We start from the raw sequence: 21,065 nt of genomic DNA, 5'->3' as shown, positions 1-21,065 counted from the left end.
GCAATATGGTGGGCTGATGATTGATATTCCAAAATTAATGGGACAACTCAGACTTGTGGCAACAAAAGATAAACGCAAAGTAATGGACAAAAAGGTTGATTTCGATACAATCGATTTATTGACCAAGAGATTTAATTCAAAGAAGAAATACAGCGATATTGCCAAAATGGTATTCGATGAGTTGAACCAACTCAGTGAGATTTCAATCCATAAATCCAGCAAAAAATTCAAGAAATTGGGCTCTGGTGTTGTTTATTTCAATGATGCTAATGATTTGACTGACAGAATGGAATTGCTTGGTGGATCCATTTTGGCTGGCAATAATGGAGTCAAAGAGGAATTTTCACAGATTGCCCATAAATTGAATCAACTTGGCTTGATAAACAACGAACAGCTCATTGATTTATTGCAACAATATATAATGTAATGATATATGCAAGAAAGAGCGATACATATTTCATCTGTTAACCGACAAAAAATAGGTCGAAGTCGGCCTGAAGACTTTATTATCAAATTTGATCCACCATTAAGGCTTGACACAACAATGAGACATGAGCTAGCTGTTGATCGAGTTTCAATGACATACTCATGGCATAATGTCAATGCAGGATACAACAATAATACAATCAAATACAGCCCAGATAATGGTACAAATTGGAAGACAATCACATTTGTTGATGGAATGTATTCATATGATGATCTTGATGATTATATCACTCAATCAATAATTCAAAATGGAGATAAACCATCTTCTAGCAAGGGCATCAATCTATATTTTGTGCTTTCATCATATAGAGTTGTCATTGAGCTAGACAACCAATGGAAGCTTGATATTAGAAACTCTAATTTTGGGGCGCTTATTGGATTTGAACCAAAGTTAATTAACCAAACTGAACATGGGACAAAATTGCCAAATATTACCAATGATATTGACGTTTTGAATATTAATTGTGATATAATAACGGATAGCCTCAGTGATGGACGATTCACAAATACACTGATAATGATACCCACTGACAATTTAACAAGGAGTTATCCATTTACTTTTGAGCCAAAAAGAGCATTATTCAGCCCAGTTTCCAAATCAATTATTTCAGAAATGGGGATAACAGTGACTGACGCTTTGGGTCGGCCAATTGACTTGAATGGCATTGACTGGTTCATGAGCTTGATTCTCAGGTCTAGTTTAATATAATATATCAATATATGGTACGACAAAGTGAATTTAAACCACGTTTTGACCCAGAATTGGGTCGTTATGCGATAAAACATATCCATGGTGAAGGAATTATGGATGTTTTCAGATCAGTTGGATCAAAACTTTTCGGAAAAACAGCAAAAGAATTAGCTAAAAAAGGAGCCAAAACTGCAGCTGAAAAAGCAGTCACCCAAACTGGTGAGTTTGCTGGTAATAAAGCAGGTGATAAAATAATTCAATTATTGAGCAAAAAACAACCTTCCAAAACAAAATCAGTGACAATGAGCCAACCAAAAATGGAGCAGCCACTGACTGATTTTCAAATAGCTGAGAGTCAATCAGATGATATCCGGTGGAAAACTCAAAAGAAGGAGAAAATGAAAATAATGTAACATATGTTTATAAATGAAATCATTAAGAAATCCAAAATATATTGAAAGGTTTGAAGATGTCTTCTTTCAATTGGAGACACCATTGAATACTGGTAATCCAGGGAATAATAGGTCACAAAAGAAAGATGGTTATCGTTTCGTAGTCGATAACACAGGAGAAGTTACTCCATTTGATTGGTATAATGCAAGAGTATCAGTTGGTTTTAAAGTCCAAACAATGCAAAATGGAAATATAGCAGCTGAAGACCATAATGGTATTGTAAATGGCTCTCACAGTCTTATAAATGATTTGGACATCAGGCTAAATGGTAAACATGTGTATGATTGTAATTATGCAAATCATTGTGTCAATATCCAGAATCTATTGGAATATAGTCCAGTATATGCTCAATCAACTGCAACCAATGAGTTTTTCTATCTGGATACAAACCGAAGTGCTGAAGAGAGACCTGCACAAGCTTTGTTCAACAAAGGATTTGCTGCAAGAAAAGCGATTTTGGGTCTATCAGCGGTTGTCAATACAGAAATACCATTGAATCGATACGCATTCTTTGAAGCATTGAGAGATGAGTTATTGCCATCAACACGATTGGAATTGAATTTGGAGATCGAATCTGATGCCAATCTTATTTGGCAAGCTGGGGCTGATTGTCGTGTAATGATTACTAGAATGGAGCTTATTGTGCCACGAATCACTTTCAATTCAGAAGGACAATCACTGTACATGAATCAATTTTTGAAGCCTCATAAATGGGTTTATTTGCGTGAAAATGTGGAAAGAAGCAATTCATCAACACAAAGAAGTGGTAATTTTCAGATAACAAGTGGTATTTCAAAGCCAAGACATGTGTTTGTTTTCATTATCAATGATGCAAATATTGGAGCACAAACAGTAAATCCATTTTTGTACAATACATTTAGTGTATCAACAGATCCCAGAACATTGCTGAATTGTCATTTATCTGTGGCTAATGGCAATGAATATCCTAATGTTCATTATACACCAGAGGCTGATTTGACTCGAGTTTACAGAGATGTCCTCAAATATGTGCATGCAAATAATGAATACAGTCAGGGGACTTTCTTGAATATCAATAACTTCAAAACACTATTTTCATTCGTGTATTTTGATTTAACAAAACAAAAAATGGATATCAAAGATGGTACCACAAAGCTGACATTTCATTATGAATTATCTGGTACAACTGCAGCTGCATATTCAGTTTATGCTGAGCTCATCCAGAAGGATGGAAAACTATTGTTTCGATAAATGGAATAAATTTTTAATGTAACGTTAGTTATATAAAAGATATCACAACTTATCATTCACATGGAGTAAAACTATCAATTGGGCAAAAAGATAAACTAGCAAAAGCATTAAAAAACAATTCAGCAATAACAATAAGATTATCAAATTCTGAATTAACTGGTCCGGATCAGCTGATGTTAACCAATACACAAATAAATAGGTTGAAAAAGGCAATGCAAAACAAAACTGGAGCAGATATTAAAATAAGCAAAACACAGATACGAAAAGCTGTACAACAGGGAGGCAGTCTTTGGTCATCATTATTCAAAATTGGCACAAAATTACTACCAATGGCAGCAAAAGCAGTTGGACCATTAGCTACTGGAGCACTTTCTGGGCTTGCAAATGTGGGAGTCAATAAAATATTTGGTAGAGGACAAGCTGGTGGTTTCCTCATTCCTCAAAATAAAATTGATCAATTAATAAAATACAAAGATTGGCTCACTGAAGCACAAAAGAAGCAAATTGTCAATGCAATACATACTGGTGGACAGATTGTAATTAAACCAACTAAGGAACAATCAGGAGGTTTTTTGGGGACATTATTGGCTTCAATTGGCCTTCCAATGGTTTTGAATGCATTAATGGGTAAAGGCTTGCAGGTGGATAAAAGTAGATCCAGAAGATCGGTCCCAGTTTTTGTTCCAAACACAACCAAAAAAGATGGTGGTTTGGTCCTGCCAGTTAATTATAGGCCGCCTCCATTTTTCGGTACATGGGATCAATATGGCAAAGGAAAAAAAAAAACTAAAAAAGGAAAAGGTCTGTTATTAGGCAAAAACAGTCCATTCAAGGGGATTCCATTAATCGGAGACATTCTGTGAAATTCATAAATAAACCACTCAGTAACTTTGAACTCATTGATTGGGTCAAAAAACTCAAAATAAAACACTTCAGAGACATTTACAGCAGAGATAATCTACCACAAAAGATGAAAAAAGATGAAGTTGGTATCATTAACCTGGATTCACAGATTGGAGCAGGTACACATTGGGTTGCGTATCGAAACGGAGACAAATATGTAGAATATTTTGATAGTTTTGGGTTAATTATGCCAAAAGAAATTATGCAATTCATGTCAACAAGTGGCAAACGATTAATGTATTCAGGAGATGAAATCCAGGAAAGAGATTCAGTATTGTGTGGCTATTGGTGTTTGTATTATTTATTTGAGAGACAAAAGGGTACAAGTATATTGAAAACAATCCACAATGCACAATTTTATAATCCAATATTTTAAAAAATTATCTAATCAATAGTATATGAGAAAATTTTGCGAAGATTGTCAAGAAGAAACTGATCATTTTGGAGATGTTTGTTCATGGTGTACATTGGTAACAGATTCTGAAGATGATTCAAGTGACTACAGCGAGCATGAGTCTGACAGAGAATCCATCAATGATGAAAGTGACTCAGATTATGAGTCTGACTCTGATGATAATTAATCTAATATAGTGATATAAAATGGTCAAATCATATTGTGTTAAACAAAAGAAACAAACTGAATGTGTTGAGCCTGCAGGTTACAAGCAAGCCAAAAATGGTCGGCTCATGTTCTTCTGTACATGTGCTGAATGTGGTATAACTAAAACCAAATTTGTTAAAAAAAACAGGGAAACTAAATAGCCCCTCCGAAGGGGGGGGGGGGGGGGGGGCATAATGGATACTTTAGCATCAACTGGTGCTGATATGTTAATTCAACATGCAATACCATGGATGGGAAAGAAAGCAGTTGAAATGGGTCGATATTATGGGTCTGAAGCACTTAGAAACCCTAAATTGCAAAAGAAAGCTATTGATTATGCTATCTCTAAAGCAACTCCTTTTGTTCAAAAGACTGGATCAGAGATGTTTGATAAATTCCCAACCAAAGTAAGACCAAAAAGAAGGTACAAAACTGACCGAAAAGAACTTGATGGTGGTAATTTGGATACAATTTTGGAACAATTTGGTACGCCTGGTAAGGTTGCATCGAAGTCGATGGATGTTGTTGGAACATTAATTCCATCAACAAAGGAAGTCTTTGATAGATACAAATCTGGAGACATTGCTAAAAGTGCATTTAGCACAGATACTGGCATATTGTCGAGTCAATTTTGGTCTGGCAAGGCTGGGAAAAAGACATTAGAAAAATACAAAGATTATCCATGTCAAAGCATGGTAAAGATTGGAAAAAAATATCACAATACACCAAGTTGTTCAAGCTATGATTCAATTGGTTGGCACCCACCAAATTGGAATGAGTATGATAAAGGAATCAAAGGACGACCCAAAAGTCGTTCCGCTGTCCTAAGCGGTGGTTCAATTGATATACACAAAGCAATTGGCATGTTACCAAAACCCAAAGCTGGTTGTGTACTTCCAGGGCACAAATACACTGGTCCATACAATGATTTGGAAAAACAAGTAAAATATAACCCCAAAACAGGGCAAATATTGGAAATATATGATAAACCAACAGGCAAAACAGATGCAATAGCCATGCAACATGATGTTGATTATTCAGTCTGCAAAGATGACAAAAAATGTAAAAACAAAGCTGATAAAAAGATGGTTAAATCATTGGATGCTGTTCCATATTCCGAACGACAATGGGGACATCGGTTGGCAAGAAATGCAATAAATACAAAACAGAAACTGGGTCTTGGGGTTCCAAAAAACGTCAAAAGCCGTCGGGTAAAGAGGAAAACTGGCAAGAAAAATTAGCTAATGAGCTGCATAAACCCATAAGGCGTAACTTTACTCGGCGGCGTGTTATTGTAAATAATATTGATGAAATATGGGCTGCTGATCTTGTTGAAATGCAACAATTCAGTAAATGGAATAAAGGTAACAGGTATCTTCTCATGGCTATAGATGTTTTCAGTAAATACGGTTGGATTGTCCCATTAAAAGATAAAAAAGGTGAGACTATAACTACAGCATTTCAAAGCATATTCAAAGAGGGTCGAAAACCAAAGTATCTATGGACTGATAAAGGCTCAGAGTTCTACAACAAACATTTCAAAGACTTGCTCAATAAACATAACATTACACTGTATTCGACTGAAAATGAAGAGAAGTCATCAGTGGTGGAAAGATGGAACCGGACGATTAAAAATAAAATGTGGAAACGATTCACTGCCCAAGGCAATACAATGTATCTGGATATTTTGCCTGAAATATTGAATCAGTATAATAACACTAAACACAGTTCAATAAAAATGACACCGACAGAAGCATCTAAGAAAAAGAATGAAGGAACTGTTTACTTCAATCTTTATGGCAATTTGAAGCAATTATCATCTTTGCCAAAATTCCAAGTTGGTGAAAAGGTTAGAATATCAAAGTATAAAAGGAAAGTGTTTGATCGAGGTTATACAGAAAACTGGACAGAAGAGGTCTTCATTATCGATAAAATTCAATACACGAATCCAATCACATACAAACTGAAAGATCTCAATAATGAAGAGATACAAGGCAGCTTTTATGAACCAGAATTATTGAAAGCTAATCAGGAGATATTCAGAATCGATAAAGTTATCAGGAGAGATTACAAGAAGAAACAAGCTTTGGTAAAGTGGAAAGGATACAATGATGCCTTTAACTCTTGGATCCCAATCAAGGATTTAGTTGATGTGCTAAAATAATAAGCTCATTTCACGGCCTCACGAATATTCGATAGCGAGTCGATCCAATAAAAAAATCCATTGTTGTGTGCAAGATCAATGATATTCTTACCTCAAAAAGCGTCTACAAACATCAGAACGATGAAAGTGGAGAAATAAATGTTCAAATATCCCAAAACATAAACGATAAACATCAAAACACAAACTCTTCACAAAATGGCGACAAAATGGCCGACACGTGTATTAACAAACTAGTGTCCAGTCCCCTTTGGGTTGTGTCATCGTGAACATGCATGAAAGCGCATGTGTGTTAATCCAAATCAAGCAATATTACGCAATATACAGAAAAATAGCACCACAAGTGTAAACATTTCAGAACTGAGTGTAATATATAGGTAATCAGGCCTTTGTTACATTAGTTCACAAACTCTGGTGAAGCTTTAGGGTGGTGTCAGTTGGCCCCTGACTGAAACCTGTTTGACGGCTTGTGCAGATGGTGAATTACTGAGTAGTGTGGGATGTCTTCCAGTGGACGGTACCTCCAGGGTGAGCCCGCTCAGGCCCTACTGGTTTACAGCGGGATGCTCAGAGTTCTTTCCCGAACTCAACCTCTGTCCCAGAGGTAAACTGGGAAGGGACAGCCGCCTTGTCAGCGGCGGGGAAAAGACCTAGCAGGGGCTAGGCAAGAAAACAGCCAACCGAGCACCCCACGTCTAGGGTTTTGTCAATTTTTGTGACAAGTCACACAACGTCACGCGTGACAGTAACGGCACCCAGTCACACAACAACCATAAATTTGAATTATTTATGATTATTTTTTCTCCATTACAGGTTAATTATATCCAAATTGGTGTTCAAAAATATTGTATTCATCATTCAAATCATCGATTGATGAGTTGGTTGGATTTAATCGATGATTGTTTGTGAGTTGGGGTCAGTTGGGTGTCATTTATGAAAAACGAGGATTTAGGTTTTTGAGAAACCGAGGATAAAAATTTAGGTTTTTGAAAAACCGAGGATTTACGTTTTTTGAGTTCATTGTTGAATCAGGTATGAATTCAGTGAAATTTTCAAAAGTGTGCTTATACACCCAAATATCTAACTACTATCATCACCTACATCATTTCTGGCCCAAAAGAAGGGACATTCGTTATAAGACATTATCGTGCACTTGTTTATAAATCTATTACTAAATCGTTCCACCATACCTATATATTATCTAAATCAGCCCTCCCCCTCCACCCCCTCCCCCTCCTCTAAAGGGACCCTTGTCGAATTTGTCTCTCAAACTACAGACCTACAATCTTGGACAAATCAACTGAAAAATTAAACCCACCACTCCCCCCCCCCTCCCCCCACTATTCATTGACGGAAAAATGGCGCGTTTTGGTTAGCGCGTGAATGCATTTTTTTTTTTTTCAGGGGGTAAATTTCTTTTTTATTCGGTCCAAGATCGTAGCTTTTTTAATACAGATATTCTTTATTTCGTGACCCTGCTCAAGTTAAAAAAAAAAGTAGTGGAATAGTGCTGGGGGTGACACGATTTTTTACGCAATTTTGCTTCCGCCTAAACGGCGGATACGGTGTTATCAGAACCAGCTTTTTGAAATCATGCCACGGATCAGAATCCCAGGCTTGAATGCAAATTTTGAATTCAGATTGTAACTGAACGATTTAAGTTCTCGCAAAATCATTTTTGTCCTACATTTTCAATTTGGTTGCTTTGAAAGTCTCAGCCGGAGAACAGTAAATGTGGAAATACTTGAGAGAGACACACAAGAGGCAAGATTAAAAATTTTTTTCAGTTTCTCAATATCCGTTAAAAAATGCACTAACTTTAACTTAAAAACCGGCTTGCTGCAACGTTACAGGTCATAACAGTTCACTATAATTATGCCGATGATCGCATTAGCTATAGCGACAGTAATGAACTTTAAACTGAGTTTTCCTTTGTCATTGACAGCAATAGAATGTAAGCTTGGTGTCCTGTGTAAATCTGCTGCTCCTTCTCAGTTGTCCATGAAACCCATACAAGACCACTGAGGAACCATTAGCACAAGAAATGCCGATAGGATCGGCACCAACAACATTGCCTTCGACGTACGGGCGCTCACATGTTTTGCAGTTGTCGCCCTAGAAACTGAAACAGAAAAAACTCCAGTAGTTTTCAGATGTGCAGTCTACGACTGGGAGTTGTATTCTTAGTTCTTGTTTTCACACAGACACCGTTTTCAGATGCCAGTTTTATACTGATCATCCATGCATTGATCAGTTACACGGGTAACGTTTCATGACAAGTCAAAGTTGCCAGTTTTACAAAAGCCGTTAAGACGGTACAACTTTTGCTAACAACTGTTGAATGAAACGTCTTTAGCACGCGCTGTTTCACACGGCAGTTTCACAAGTAGTCCTGAAGTTTCTTGGGAAAAGAAGAAGGTGGTTTCCCAGTTTCAACGGGGTCTGCCAATTCTGGGAGCATTTGAAAACAATAAGTAATGCGTCTCAGTGCGGTTAACTTCCTTCATTAGAGGGAAGCCTGTTCAGGGCAGCTGTTTGGGCCCATCAGATCTCATCAGCATGTCATGGCCGTAAGAGATCTCTACAACTCGAAAGCCTTGTTACAGGCACCCGTTACTGCCGAGGGGTGTAAAGGCACCTGCAACACATATGGTAGCTATTGGCTTTGACTGTAGGTACGTATAACAGTCTCGGCAATGCTTGTGGAGATGTACCGGTACATCGCCTAAATTAATGGGGATCGCGTGTGACGACCAAAAGTGTCGTAATAGTATCTCACGCATGCGCACACTGACAGAGTAATAGAAGCCATGGGCAGCACTCTAATACTTGAATGATATACATCGCTAAATCTCAGTTTACGTGTAGTTTGTATCATTTCTTCGTCATCTCCAACAGTAAGATTAACCTCCATGCGGTCTTCCCCAGCCACGTTATTCGCTTTGCACAGGTAGAGTCCACTGTCATCTTTCGTTACCTGTCTCAAGACCAGAGTTTCATTTTTTATAAGCCTTCCATTCCGGCTCCATGTGACTTGTGGGTCAGGGAGTCCCTTCGCCTCACATTTCAAATCCAAATCGGCTCCAGTCCTTACGTGAATGTTTCGTTTCAAGAGGCTGATTATTTCAGGTGGATCTGTTTGTTGAGAATGATGTGAAATAGGTTTAATGAAGGGCTATAAGAATATATCCCTGGTGTAACACTCTGTTGAAGAACATTTACCAGTACCTCTACGACAAGTATTGCCGATCTTCCGTTTAAAGAAACAAGGATTACTATGATTGGAATAGATGGAGGACGGTTATTTACAAACTCATCTAGCAGACTGGAGTAGCTGTAATTTTCTCATGCATGTAATTTATGAGGAAATGCCAAAATGTTTTTACTTTTTCTCATTTTCTCTGCGTCGCGACCAATCCCATGTCTCTTCCTTAAGATTTATTCTGTGAGTTTCAAACTTTAATATTAATTACCGTGCAGAAGAAGAGCAACAACGTCCGTCAAGGGATTGCAGGCCAGCCCAAACTCAACTTGAAGTGCATATTGTTTCTCATCCAACGCGCTTAAATTGTGAAGCATGAATCCCACTTGTAGACGGGACATGTCAAACTTGAAGCTTACTTTGTCCTCGAAATGTGGTTTAGTCAACACTTGCCCCTGCCTGCTGATAACGATAAGTTTAGGCATAATATATCCTGGAGCTTTCCAGATCCCAAAAATGACCTCCACTACTCTCTCATTCCAAGTCCTTCCCGGCCACAGTGTGAAAGTCCAGTTATATGTTGCGTCACCTCCGCTTCTGCCAATCAAGGGGCGGCTTGGGCTTGAAACAATCTTTGGATGCTGTTGCTGGTATGATGCTAAAGAGTTGAAAAAAGAATGGAATGGGAGGATGTTATACACTTTTTTTAAATCCAGTTACGCCGGGAGTTCACAAAAGCTTTTAAAAGATTGCACAGGACCCTGCCCTAACAAAACTCATAAGCCAAATTTTTCTGGGGTGGATGTGTTATGGTAAAGCTTCTAAAAATGTTTAATAATTCACGAGAGAAAAAAAAGGGAAAACACTTCCGTGAAGGGTATTTCAGAAAATATGATTTTAATCATCATAAAATTTGGTGATCTTTTGTTTTTAATTTATTCAAGAATTATTAATGGTTTACTAATTCAGACAAACACGACGAAGAGTTAAAAGAAGTCGGCTTGGTCTCTTTTTTTTCTAACCCGCTTTCAGATGAAACACTCTTCGTCGTGTTTGATATATGAGTTAAATCTCTCAATTTCGACAGTCAATTTCCCTTATTAAATGAAATTGCATTAAAATTGTCGCTTTATAGCAAATTTTTGTAGCTTTGCAAGTAATAGATCATAACCTTTTCGGTGATGTAACAGAAGTAGATTTTGCAGTTTCAATAGTGTTGCCTGAGTTAAGGTGCTGCGTTAGTAAAATTAAATTACAGTATCAACCATTTCTCAGTTTTCCGTTTGTTTCGGTTTTCTTTCAAGTGCGTTTCTATCCCGATTTAGTAGAATACGAGCCCACACTATACATGTAGTCCGGCGTGTGCTGAGCTATGCAAGAGCGGATCTCTGATAATGTATATAATATTGGGAAGCAGCCTTTCTACGAAACGTTCAAAAATGGCACAATTAGAACTGGATAATTAAGTCTCAACATGTTTAGCTGTCAGGTTTCTGGGAAGAAACGATTTCTAGGCAGAATCTTAACTCAATTTTGCTCCTTATCTGAAGGCACTACAGAGCTACAGACGGGTCGGATTTACGCTCAATCTTCAGTGCGAAATTTTGCCTCTTTCCCGGGCCTCTTCCTCCTTCTTTAAAAAATGTCTGATCGCATGTAGCTAGAGATGTATCGCAAGGCAGATTAAGCAAGAAAAAATACTTTGTTTAAATCGGGACTGAAGGAAACGTTGACTTGAAAACTTTCTTAACTTGGTAATTGCTCAACACTTATTTGTTGCGCGTTAAACTCGCCTCGGCAGAGGGTCTCTGATACGCGTATAGGATGGGGTGGGCCGGAGCAGAGAGGGGGTGGGTCATGTGTTATTGAGCCCTTGGTAACGAATGGGTCGTTCAATTTTTAGCTAGTCATGGGGGGTGGGTCATCCTATTTTTTAAGAGGAATAGATACACGTTTATCTGCCAACCTGCAGGTGAAAATTCACTAGAAAAGAAAGCAGCATACCAGCGTTCTCTGAGAAGTATGCAGTAGAATGAGCTACACCTGATAGTGAAATACATGCATCGCCTTGCGTACCTTAACATGATGAAACAAAAGAGAGAAAGAGAAAGAAGGGAGAAGGCAGAAAGGAAGAGTTACTTGACCTATGAGGATATGTAGTGGTAGAAACTCATCTGTGAGGATTTCCTGAGTTTCTGTCCTTAATCAGTATATCGGAGGTTATAAGCTGACAACCGAAAAAGAAATGAACGTGAAAAAAAAAAGTTTGGCTTAGTGTAAGCTCACATTCAGAAACACAATTGCAAGTGGATCTGAATCGAGTGTCAGCAGCTTAGAAGCAAGTGAAGACTGTGATCTGCAGGAAGTTGGGAGTGATACCTCCAATGATAACAATGTCCCCCTCGCAAAAGACCGCAAAACTGGTTTCCAACAGCTGAGTGACAGTGGTAGTGATGTACCGTTAAGTGTACTTCGCTGGACTTAATTCTTTACGAATCGAGGCCGGAGGCCGGAGATTTATGATTTTGTCATACAAAATTAATGTGGTTTTCTTGGATTACATTGCAAGCAAGAGAGGATCAAGGGGTACCCCTTGATCCTCTCTTGATTGCAAGCAAAAAATCCATGTTTAATAGTGGGTGGGTCAGTCAGGTTTGTGCCAAAAGGAGAGTGTGGGCCATGCGTTTTTTATCCACCATATTTATAACTTTTTTATATTGGCTTTAATCCTTATTTGACCCACAAATGACCTGTGATGTTGAAAAAAAAGAAAGGTAAAAAAAAAAAAAAATGACCCCGACCCCGACCCCGCGTTTTACTGACACCCGAGCAAGACAGGATGTCTCAGCGAAGACTACGATAACAAAAGCACGAGATCGTTATTTCTCAAGTACTTTACAAGCCTCTTTCGTTTGTGATTACTGACAGGGCATCTTCCGGTTCGTTTCTGCGAAATATTCGTTCGGAAAGACATTAACCGCCTCAGAAATTCGGATAAAATTGTGAGGAAAAACTGGCCGCGTTTTTTGCGCCTGAGGTCACCTGAAACTTTGCAACTCTGTGAATGTAATGTAGCTAAAAATGTCGTTTAAAGTGCGCAAAAAGGCCAGGTAGCAGAAAGCCAACAGCTGCTCGTGAATTGGGGGATAAAATTACATTCCCTAAAATTTTCGGCAATTTACATTTTCAGCTAAAGAATCTGAATAGATCAAACTGTGTAAGCTTACACAAATTTGCCTCGGTTAAACACTAAACAATTTAAGTATTTTCCTTTAATGTTGCCATTGGGTTATCTTTATATCTTACTCGTTCCGTCGGTTTAAGATAGAACAGCGGCACAGCATAAAAAGTACTTCCGGGTTACATTTGATCGCTTTCGTTACATCTTAGCATATTGTGGCCGTACTTTTACAATTACAGCTCTCAGTTTCAATACTGAAACCGAGATAAATCATTCCAAATTACAACAATATTAAGCAACATATTAAACTTACCTGAAATAAACAGAGCCAAAGTGAACACAACTAAAATCATCGTAGGTTTTCCAGGTTGTGTTGCTGAGGAATCAAAGAAACTTCCTATTAACATTTCACGAACTATTGTTTTATACTGTTTTAGCAACTTAACCAAATCTGAAGGAAATACCCTGAAATTCGGTTTACGGTTGTATGTGTGTGCGCATTGAATATGTTTCGAGGTTAATCCGGTTTCCGAGAAAAGGCAATTTACAATTGTAGCCAATCAGCGCTCAAGTTGAAGCTACACCGAGTAATAATAAGTAATAAATCAAATCTTTATATAATTATCAGTTGAGGATATCAAGATTCACTAAAAAGTGGTTAAGACGAGGGTCCACCTAACAACTAAATAATTTTTTTTTATTTTTTTTTTATTGACAATATCTATATTACCCTTACAAGACGTACAAATAATACTTACAATACACTAGGATACAACGAAAGAAAAAAATACAATTACATTCACTACTATGGCTTGCTCATTTTCGTTACATCTTACAAAGTACAAAGAAAAGTAATATACAGCTCTAGGTCACAAACTTTTTGTCAATTAAAGGTTTCCATTTATTGTAATAACGTTCATTTGAATTAGTCCTTGGAGATTTTTGTTTTTCGATTTCAGCTTTGCTTATCACTATTGTTAGATAAGTACTAAAAGATAAAGGTTCTTCATTAATACTGGAACAATATATATAGTATTTCGCAATTAGTAGGAGGTGATTAGTTAAATTACAAAGGTTGTCGTTATCTATGATACCATATAAGATTTTTGCGGTTGACAATTCTAGTTTTATGGTAGTATGAGTCTCATACCCTTCCAGAAAGATTTTCCAGAACTCTGATACCACCGGACATGAAACAAGCATATGTTTTAGATCTTGTTTTGTTTTTGAACATAAATAGCAAAGATCACTGCTCACCAGTTTAGCTTTAAATAATTTGCTTCCGAGCATCTTTCAAACTTTTCTAGGAGGTCAAACAAGTGACTCAATGATTCAGGGTTTTTTAGAAAAACTGTTGTGTCATCCGCATACTGTGTGATTTTTATCTCGCGTGCTCCAACTCTAATGCCTTCAATGTTCGGGTTTTTTTTAATTGCAAGTGCAAGAATTTCAATACCAAGGACGAAGAGTGTGCCTGATAGTAGGCAACCCTGCCTGACGCCTCGCTCCAGCTTGAAGAAATCAGAGGCATAACCATTGTTTGTGACACAGCTAGTTGTGTTGCAATAAAAAGTTTGTATCCAGTTTTTGAAGTCAGGACCAAAATTAAGTTTGTCAAGAACCTTAAAAAGAAAATTCCATTCCATAGAATCAAATGCCTTTTCAAAGTCGAGGAAGACAGCAAGACCGGGGGAGTTTTTTGCTGCGGTGTAGCTAATAATGTCACTAATGAGTCTGACGTTTTCCCGATATAACGTCCTTTAATATAGCCGGTTTGATCAGCGTTTATCAAAAGCGGCAGGACGGCTTCCAGTCTTTTTGCAATTGCTTTCGTGGCAATTTTGTAGTCTATGTTTAAAAGTGAGATAGGCCTTAGATTGCCAAGGAGATTGGTCGGTTTGTCTTTTTTCGGTACTAGTGTTATGATACCTCTTCTTTGACATATTGATAATTGGCGTTTTTCGAAGCCATAATTTATGCTTGCAATAACATTTTGTTTAACGTAATCCCAGAAGAATTTGTAAAATTCGCATGTGAAGCCGTCTGAGCCTGGGCTCTTTCCATTGTCCATGTGTTTTAAAGCTTGGTAGCATTCTTGTTCGGTGAGAAAGCCTTCACAGTTCTTAGATTGATCCTCATTAAGGGGTGTTAACAGGTTGAACAACTAAATAAAATACAAAACTGAATGCAATGCTGGCGCGGCACTACGGCAAAGGGCAGATTTATAAGTGGCCAATATTTCGACTAATAGAATTAGTCTTCCTCAGGGCCAGAGCTATACTGAAGGAAAATAAAGTAACGGCTCCTTAAATTAAAGTTTGAAAAATATATGGAAAAAATGATTGGCTAATACACGATATGAAGACAGCGTACTTGTAAAGATGAGATAACAAAATTATAGTAACGGCTCTTAAAATTAAAGTTTGAAAAAATACATGGAAAAAATGATTGGCTAATACATGACATGAAGACAGCGTACTTGTAAATATGAGATAACAAAAATATAGAAGTGTATAATCAAGGTTCAGGGTTCATTTTTCCTGTTAATGCCTTCTGGAGATAACGTTTTCCCTCTATAAATTAGAAAAGCCTCGCGTGCCTTACGGCGGGAGGCATTGGTGGTGGGTTGTAGTTCGAGAGGGATGAGTCGCATGTCCGCAGAAGAGTGACCTGGTAAGTTGAAGTGTGTAGGGACTGCTGCTGTAGAGTTGGCGTGATGTGGGTTGTTTGTCGCTTGCCTGTGTTCTGTGAACCTTTCACGGATCGTGCGTTTGGTTTCCCCTATATACTATTTTTTACATTTTTTACATTCAATCATATATGTAAGGTTAGTAGAATTACAGGTTATATGTTGTTCTATTTGTCTTGTTTTGCCGGTGTTGCTAAAAGTGTACGAAGTTCTTGCATTGTCAATGTGAGGGCAAGTGAGACATCCATGAGTGGAGTTGCAGCGGAAAGTGCCAGAGGTGAGCTTTGGTGTCGCTTTAGTGTTCTTTAGTTTTGCTCGAACCAAAAGGTCTCGAAGGTTTGGTGAACGACGGTAAGCGATGAATGGTTTATCTTTGAATATTTTTTGAAGGCGATCTGTGGAGTTGAGAATAGGTTGTTTCCTGTGAAGTATTTCTTGAATATTTGGTAGTGCTGGGTTGTAAGTGATCGTGAAGGGGACTGGGGTCTTGGATTTATCTTTATCATGATTATGTTCCTGTAATGTCTCACTTCTGGGTATCTGCCTCGTTTTGTTAAATATGAGAGCAATTCTGCTGATCGATGTTCGAAGAATTCGTCTTTGGAGCAAATCCGGCGTAAACGGAGAGCTAGGCTGTAAGGGATGGCTTTTTTTGGATGATAAGGATGACTTGAGTGGAGTAAATAATGGTGTTGGTCTGTAGGCTTGCAATAGAGATCGGTTTCGATTTTTCCATTTTCGAGTTGAATATTAACGTCCAGGAAAGGAATAAAAGTTGTAGAACTTAATAGTAGGGTGGATGTTGTTGAGGTATGTGATGAAGTTGTCTAGCTTTTCTTCTCCGTGTGTCCAGACCATCAGAATGTCATCTATGTACCGGAGCCAGAGAAACGGTTGATCAGCGTAATCCTTTAGTGCTTTTCTCTCAAATTCCCCCATAAACAGGTTTGCGTAAACCTCAAGCTAGCTACTACTAATGTAAAATAAAGGAGTAAAATACTGAAAGACTATAAGGATCTTTATTATAAAATAAGATTCAGTAAGAGAGAAGGCCATGGAGATTTTTAAATATAGGCATGACGTCAGAACTTTGGAAACGCGGTTGCTAGTTTCAGAGCGTTACGCGGGATGCTTGGGTCGATGTAAGCATTAACTTTGTATTGGATGGCTGACCACCTGTTGGAGTTCAAGAACGTTGATTGCATAAAATGCCGGATGGCTTTTTTGTGGTTAGTTTTCAATCGATTTTATTGACTATTAATGAAAACAGCATATTTGAGTCTAAAACATGTAAACAATATAGCCACCAAAAGAAGCCTTCTCAGTTCCAGCCCAGGGATCATGGGTATGTGACGTCACACTAATAGAAAGACTCCATCTCAGCCTACCTCCTAACGTGCACGCAAATAATGGGTTTTGACTGGACCGTTCTTGTTGAAGACAATGGCAACAACAGAGGACAAAAATCTCCCCTCTAGGAGAGAACTGGGTTTAATTCGGGTTTAATCAATTTATTCATTACATTTTGTGACTACAATGGAGAAAAAGATACCCGACCGGTGCCCTCAGGGCATCCCGCGTAATTACAAAAGCTCGAGCACGCTTATGTTTTCCTTGAACAGTTGCAACTTCCTCAACACGTGAGCAGTAAGTTACGATTCCTTGGAAACTTACTATACAAGGAAACAGAAAGGTTATCTTGGTGTCGTCTACTTCACTGTTGTCCGCCAGGCTGAGCCGATTGACACCTTTCACAACAATCGCTGTGATTGCTGGAGTTTGGCTGTTGGTCATATACGTCTTTCAACTCAAAAAATTTTCCTTCTTCAAACGTTTTCACATACCTGTTTTTGCACTGATGAGACCATCAAACTTTACGAGCGAAGTGGAGCTCGTACCACTGAACGATTCTTATTGTTCCGGTTATTTTCCACTATTTTGCAATTTTACAGGATATTTGTAGAGATTCTATTTCATATTTTCAATCCATTAAAAGTTTTGTGAAATTATTGATCATGTATGTAAATTATGTATCATTTACTATACAGGAGTCAGAGAAAGACCTGATACGATTGGATGTAACCTAAACGTTCTTATAGTGTTTGAATAGCCAATAGTTCTTTTTCACATTTCTCTGAGAGAACGGCATATTGAACCACACTAACCTACCATAATCTTTTTTACCATTTTAGGTGGAGTTATGGAATTGTTTTTTTATGAAATTTTTACCTTCGGTAAGAAAGTCTTAAATTTATATAGAATATGCTCTTGATACTACGGCTTAAAATTTAAATTATCATAAATTTCCATCATCTAGAATTACAAGAAAACACAGCAGAAAAAATATCAAATGAAAGCAAAACTTCCCAATGGAATAACCTTTTACCTCATACCTTGTAAACGTAGTAACCGGAGTACCGTATATTCACTCCACTGATAGATACCTTCAGCAGGAATTTTGTATAACCTATTGTAACTCTTCATAGGTGGGACACCTTACGACGGAAAGACCGGAGAAGAAGTTTTTAGTTTCGTCACAAGTGGCCACAGAATGCGAAAACCTCCGGCTATAAACCCCGAGCTGTAAGTATAATGCAAAGGAGTAGTTTTCTTCTGATATTGTTGTGATATTCTTGCCTTTCAATAGTAGTTTATTTGCGTGAGCTCGGAGAATAAATTCGTGCTGCCCATAGATCCTGGAGCGAATGTGAATAACGCCGAGTGAAAACTTAGCATTAAGAGCACTGTTGCAAGGTTTGTCCACCTTTGAATGAAATTCTTCGTTACCTTTAACACAAGAAAGCCCTCCGTTATCACGCACAATAAGCTTTGGACCGTGTAATAATCGAAAATGGCGTAATGTTGCACTACGGTGAGATGGCGCAAATAATCGAACTTTATAATGAAAGTAGAACTTAGGTTGTAGCAATGCTTCCGAACAACGGCGATGCTTCCACAATTTGTCGGTAAAAGGGAAATCTATTTCGCGCCTCAGATCTCTATTCGGTGATCACGACTCAACAATTATCAAATTTGCGCAGTCTGTAAGCAGCAAAGAAGACAAGCAAGACGAGAGCAGAGCGCGTGGATACCGGCGTGATGACTCTCTATAGGCGATAAACGTTGGTCTTATGAAACTGTGTTACATTTTACTTTCTCAGATCAAATTTGAACCTACAGTCGAACCTCCCGTAAGAGACCACTCAAAACACCAAGATGCAGTGGTCACTTACGGGAGGTGGTTGCTTACAAGAGTCGAACCAGAGGGGGTCTCTTCCAGGAACAGGTCTAACACATCTACTTATTCAAGAGAATTTATTGCATACACTTTCTAGTCTGACAATACGAGCAGTGCTAGGTTGTCACTAAAACACGTAGTAGCGTAGTACATACATCGAACATGGAGATCAGACTGTGTGTCAACTGGTCGCTTACAAGGGGTTAAAAACAATGAAACATTATAATACCGCCACCTCAAAAAGTGGTCGCGTTCGCTTACGAGAGGTGGTCATTTACGAGAGGTTCCAACTATAGGCTTTTGACTGGGAAAAATTTGGTGTTTTGGATAGGTGGTCACTTATGGGAGGTGGTCGCACATGGAGTATTCGACTGTATATATGATTTCTATGGCTGATACGTAGACTAACACGTGCGAAAGAAAGGAACAATGAGTCGAAGCAAATGAATAGGGTCACGGATAAAGTTGTCCCTAATGCGCCAAGTTCTAGCCTGGCGCTGTACAACTCTCATTAGGCCACTACTGGCTAGCAGATTAATTTCGGTACCAGGCGCCAATACATGTGAATGACGCGAAGCAGCGCTCGCGCGCTCATGTCCTCGTTCCATCTGTTATGAAAACATATTTTAACTGTGCTCTTTTTTCGTGTTTATCAGCTATAAACTTATGCGGCAGTGTTGGCAGGAAGACCCAATCAAGCGACCAACATTTAGCGCAATTGCGTCTTGGATGGAAAATCTTACTTAGTAAGAATACCTTGTCGCTTTCTTGGAGTGTTTGGGTGCAAAGCAACGCTGGTCTCAAAAGCACCGAGGAGCTATGTGACATTCCAAAGTGTTACGGTTGCTGTTAAATGATCAAATAAAGACCTGGGGTACTTTTTTTAATAGGAGATAACGCGCTTGTAATCGAGTGGTTACAGGCACTAATGTGTAGTTCGTTGCCCTGGGTTAAAATCAGGTTTTCTCTGGTCACTACAGTATCCTAACTGGATTTGTAACACGTTATTTAGTCACCGTGGCCGCTTTCCATTTAGCCAAATTTTTGGTTGAAATTTCCGAATTTTTCCATGTCAAATGAAAAGGCCTTTTTTTTCTATTTGTTTTCAAACTTGCAATCTAATTGGTAGATAAAAAAAGTACGTGATGGCGCAATGATGGCCTAAGAAGACAACATTTGCAAATAGAACGGCACAAGTGGAGTACCTCCGGGAAATTTTTACGTGTGATCATTGCGTACCGTTCGCATTTCATCCGGTTAGAAAAAAATTTGTCTTAACGAAAAGAGCCCCATGTGTTTCGAAAATTTCACCAGGAACAAGAAAACAGATTTATACAATGCAAATTTTGTGTAAATCTTTAATGTTAGCCTGTAACAGGCTCCGCGAAAGACGAGAAGGAGCGGACGACAGGTACGAAGACTACTGGGGGGACAGGCTACTTTAGTGTTGACAAGACAATCTCAAAATCTTCAACAAATATATCAGAATAATTCCGCAAAGTAAAACAGGAGAATAAGGAGATCTCCAAACCCAAGTCAATGAAGACGACGTCACCATGAATTGAAGGTTTTCTTCTAAAATAACGGGCGTTAATGTTTACCGAGTTAGGGTTCAAATAGACCAAAAATATAACGCTTAGAGGGTAAAAAGCTAAGTATGAATAATGTAATCTGTTCTAATAACTCTCGTTTTCAAGGACATTACTGTTCCAGGTTAGTTCCTTGATTTCTTGGAAACGTAAAATGACACGAGCTTTTAATTTAAACTTAAATTGAATTACATTAGTTTATTTTATCAAGTATAATGTAATGTTCAAATATCGGTTCCTATAGAACATTATTTAGCGAGTTTTACATGGAGTACCTTGGACAAAATAAACTGTAAACAAAGTGAATCACTCAGTATTGTTTGATTGTTTAATTCTTAATAGCTTCACCTGTGAGAATGTGCGTAATCCCAAAGGCTTATTCTTTAAAAAGGTACGGAAATTAAATTACTCACTGATACTGTTGACAGAAGTAGCACAGAGCGGTTGATACCTTTGTGTCACAGACCCCACTAACCATGAAAGAAACCCATGGACCACCCATGTGAATCTCCATCCCATTTTTTAAAGCCATTTCGCCCAAAAATTTAAATTAGAGGTGACTGTTGGCACAACGTGAAGTGTTGATGTCATATAGCGTTAAAATAAGTTATCAATCTAGAAAATCTAGAAAAAACGGCGAA

General features: G+C 38.2%; 1 protein-coding gene across 2 annotated transcripts; it reads right to left on the bottom strand.

Moving 5' to 3' along the window:
• Positions 1 to 8,290: 8,290 nt before the first annotated feature.
• On the bottom strand, positions 8,291 to 13,429 carry LOC146463258 (limbic system-associated membrane protein-like). 2 transcript variants are annotated; one of them, XM_085084651.1, is made up of 5 exons: positions 13,373 to 13,429; positions 13,222 to 13,284; positions 9,999 to 10,385; positions 9,388 to 9,660; positions 8,291 to 8,647 (listed from the first exon to the last, which is right to left on the bottom strand). In XM_085084651.1, the coding sequence occupies exons 2-5, from the start codon at positions 13,259 to 13,261 to the stop codon at positions 8,517 to 8,519; spliced, it is 831 nt and encodes a 276-aa protein (XP_084940777.1). In that variant the 5' UTR covers positions 13,262 to 13,284; positions 13,373 to 13,429; the 3' UTR covers positions 8,291 to 8,516. The 2 variants fall into 2 exon arrangements, with proteins under 2 accessions (XP_084940777.1, XP_084940775.1); XM_085084649.1 differs by having other exon boundaries at positions 13,222 to 13,423.
• Between the last annotated feature and the right edge of the window lie 7,636 nt (positions 13,430 to 21,065).

Source organism: Pavona decussata, unplaced genomic scaffold (assembly GCF_977016875.1).
Source record: "Pavona decussata unplaced genomic scaffold, jaPavDecu1.1 SCAFFOLD_179, whole genome shotgun sequence".
Classification (NCBI taxonomy): domain Eukaryota; kingdom Metazoa; phylum Cnidaria; class Anthozoa; order Scleractinia; family Agariciidae; genus Pavona; species Pavona decussata.
Note: the sequence above shows the minus strand (reverse complement) of the source record. Positions and strands in the feature narration are given on the sequence as shown.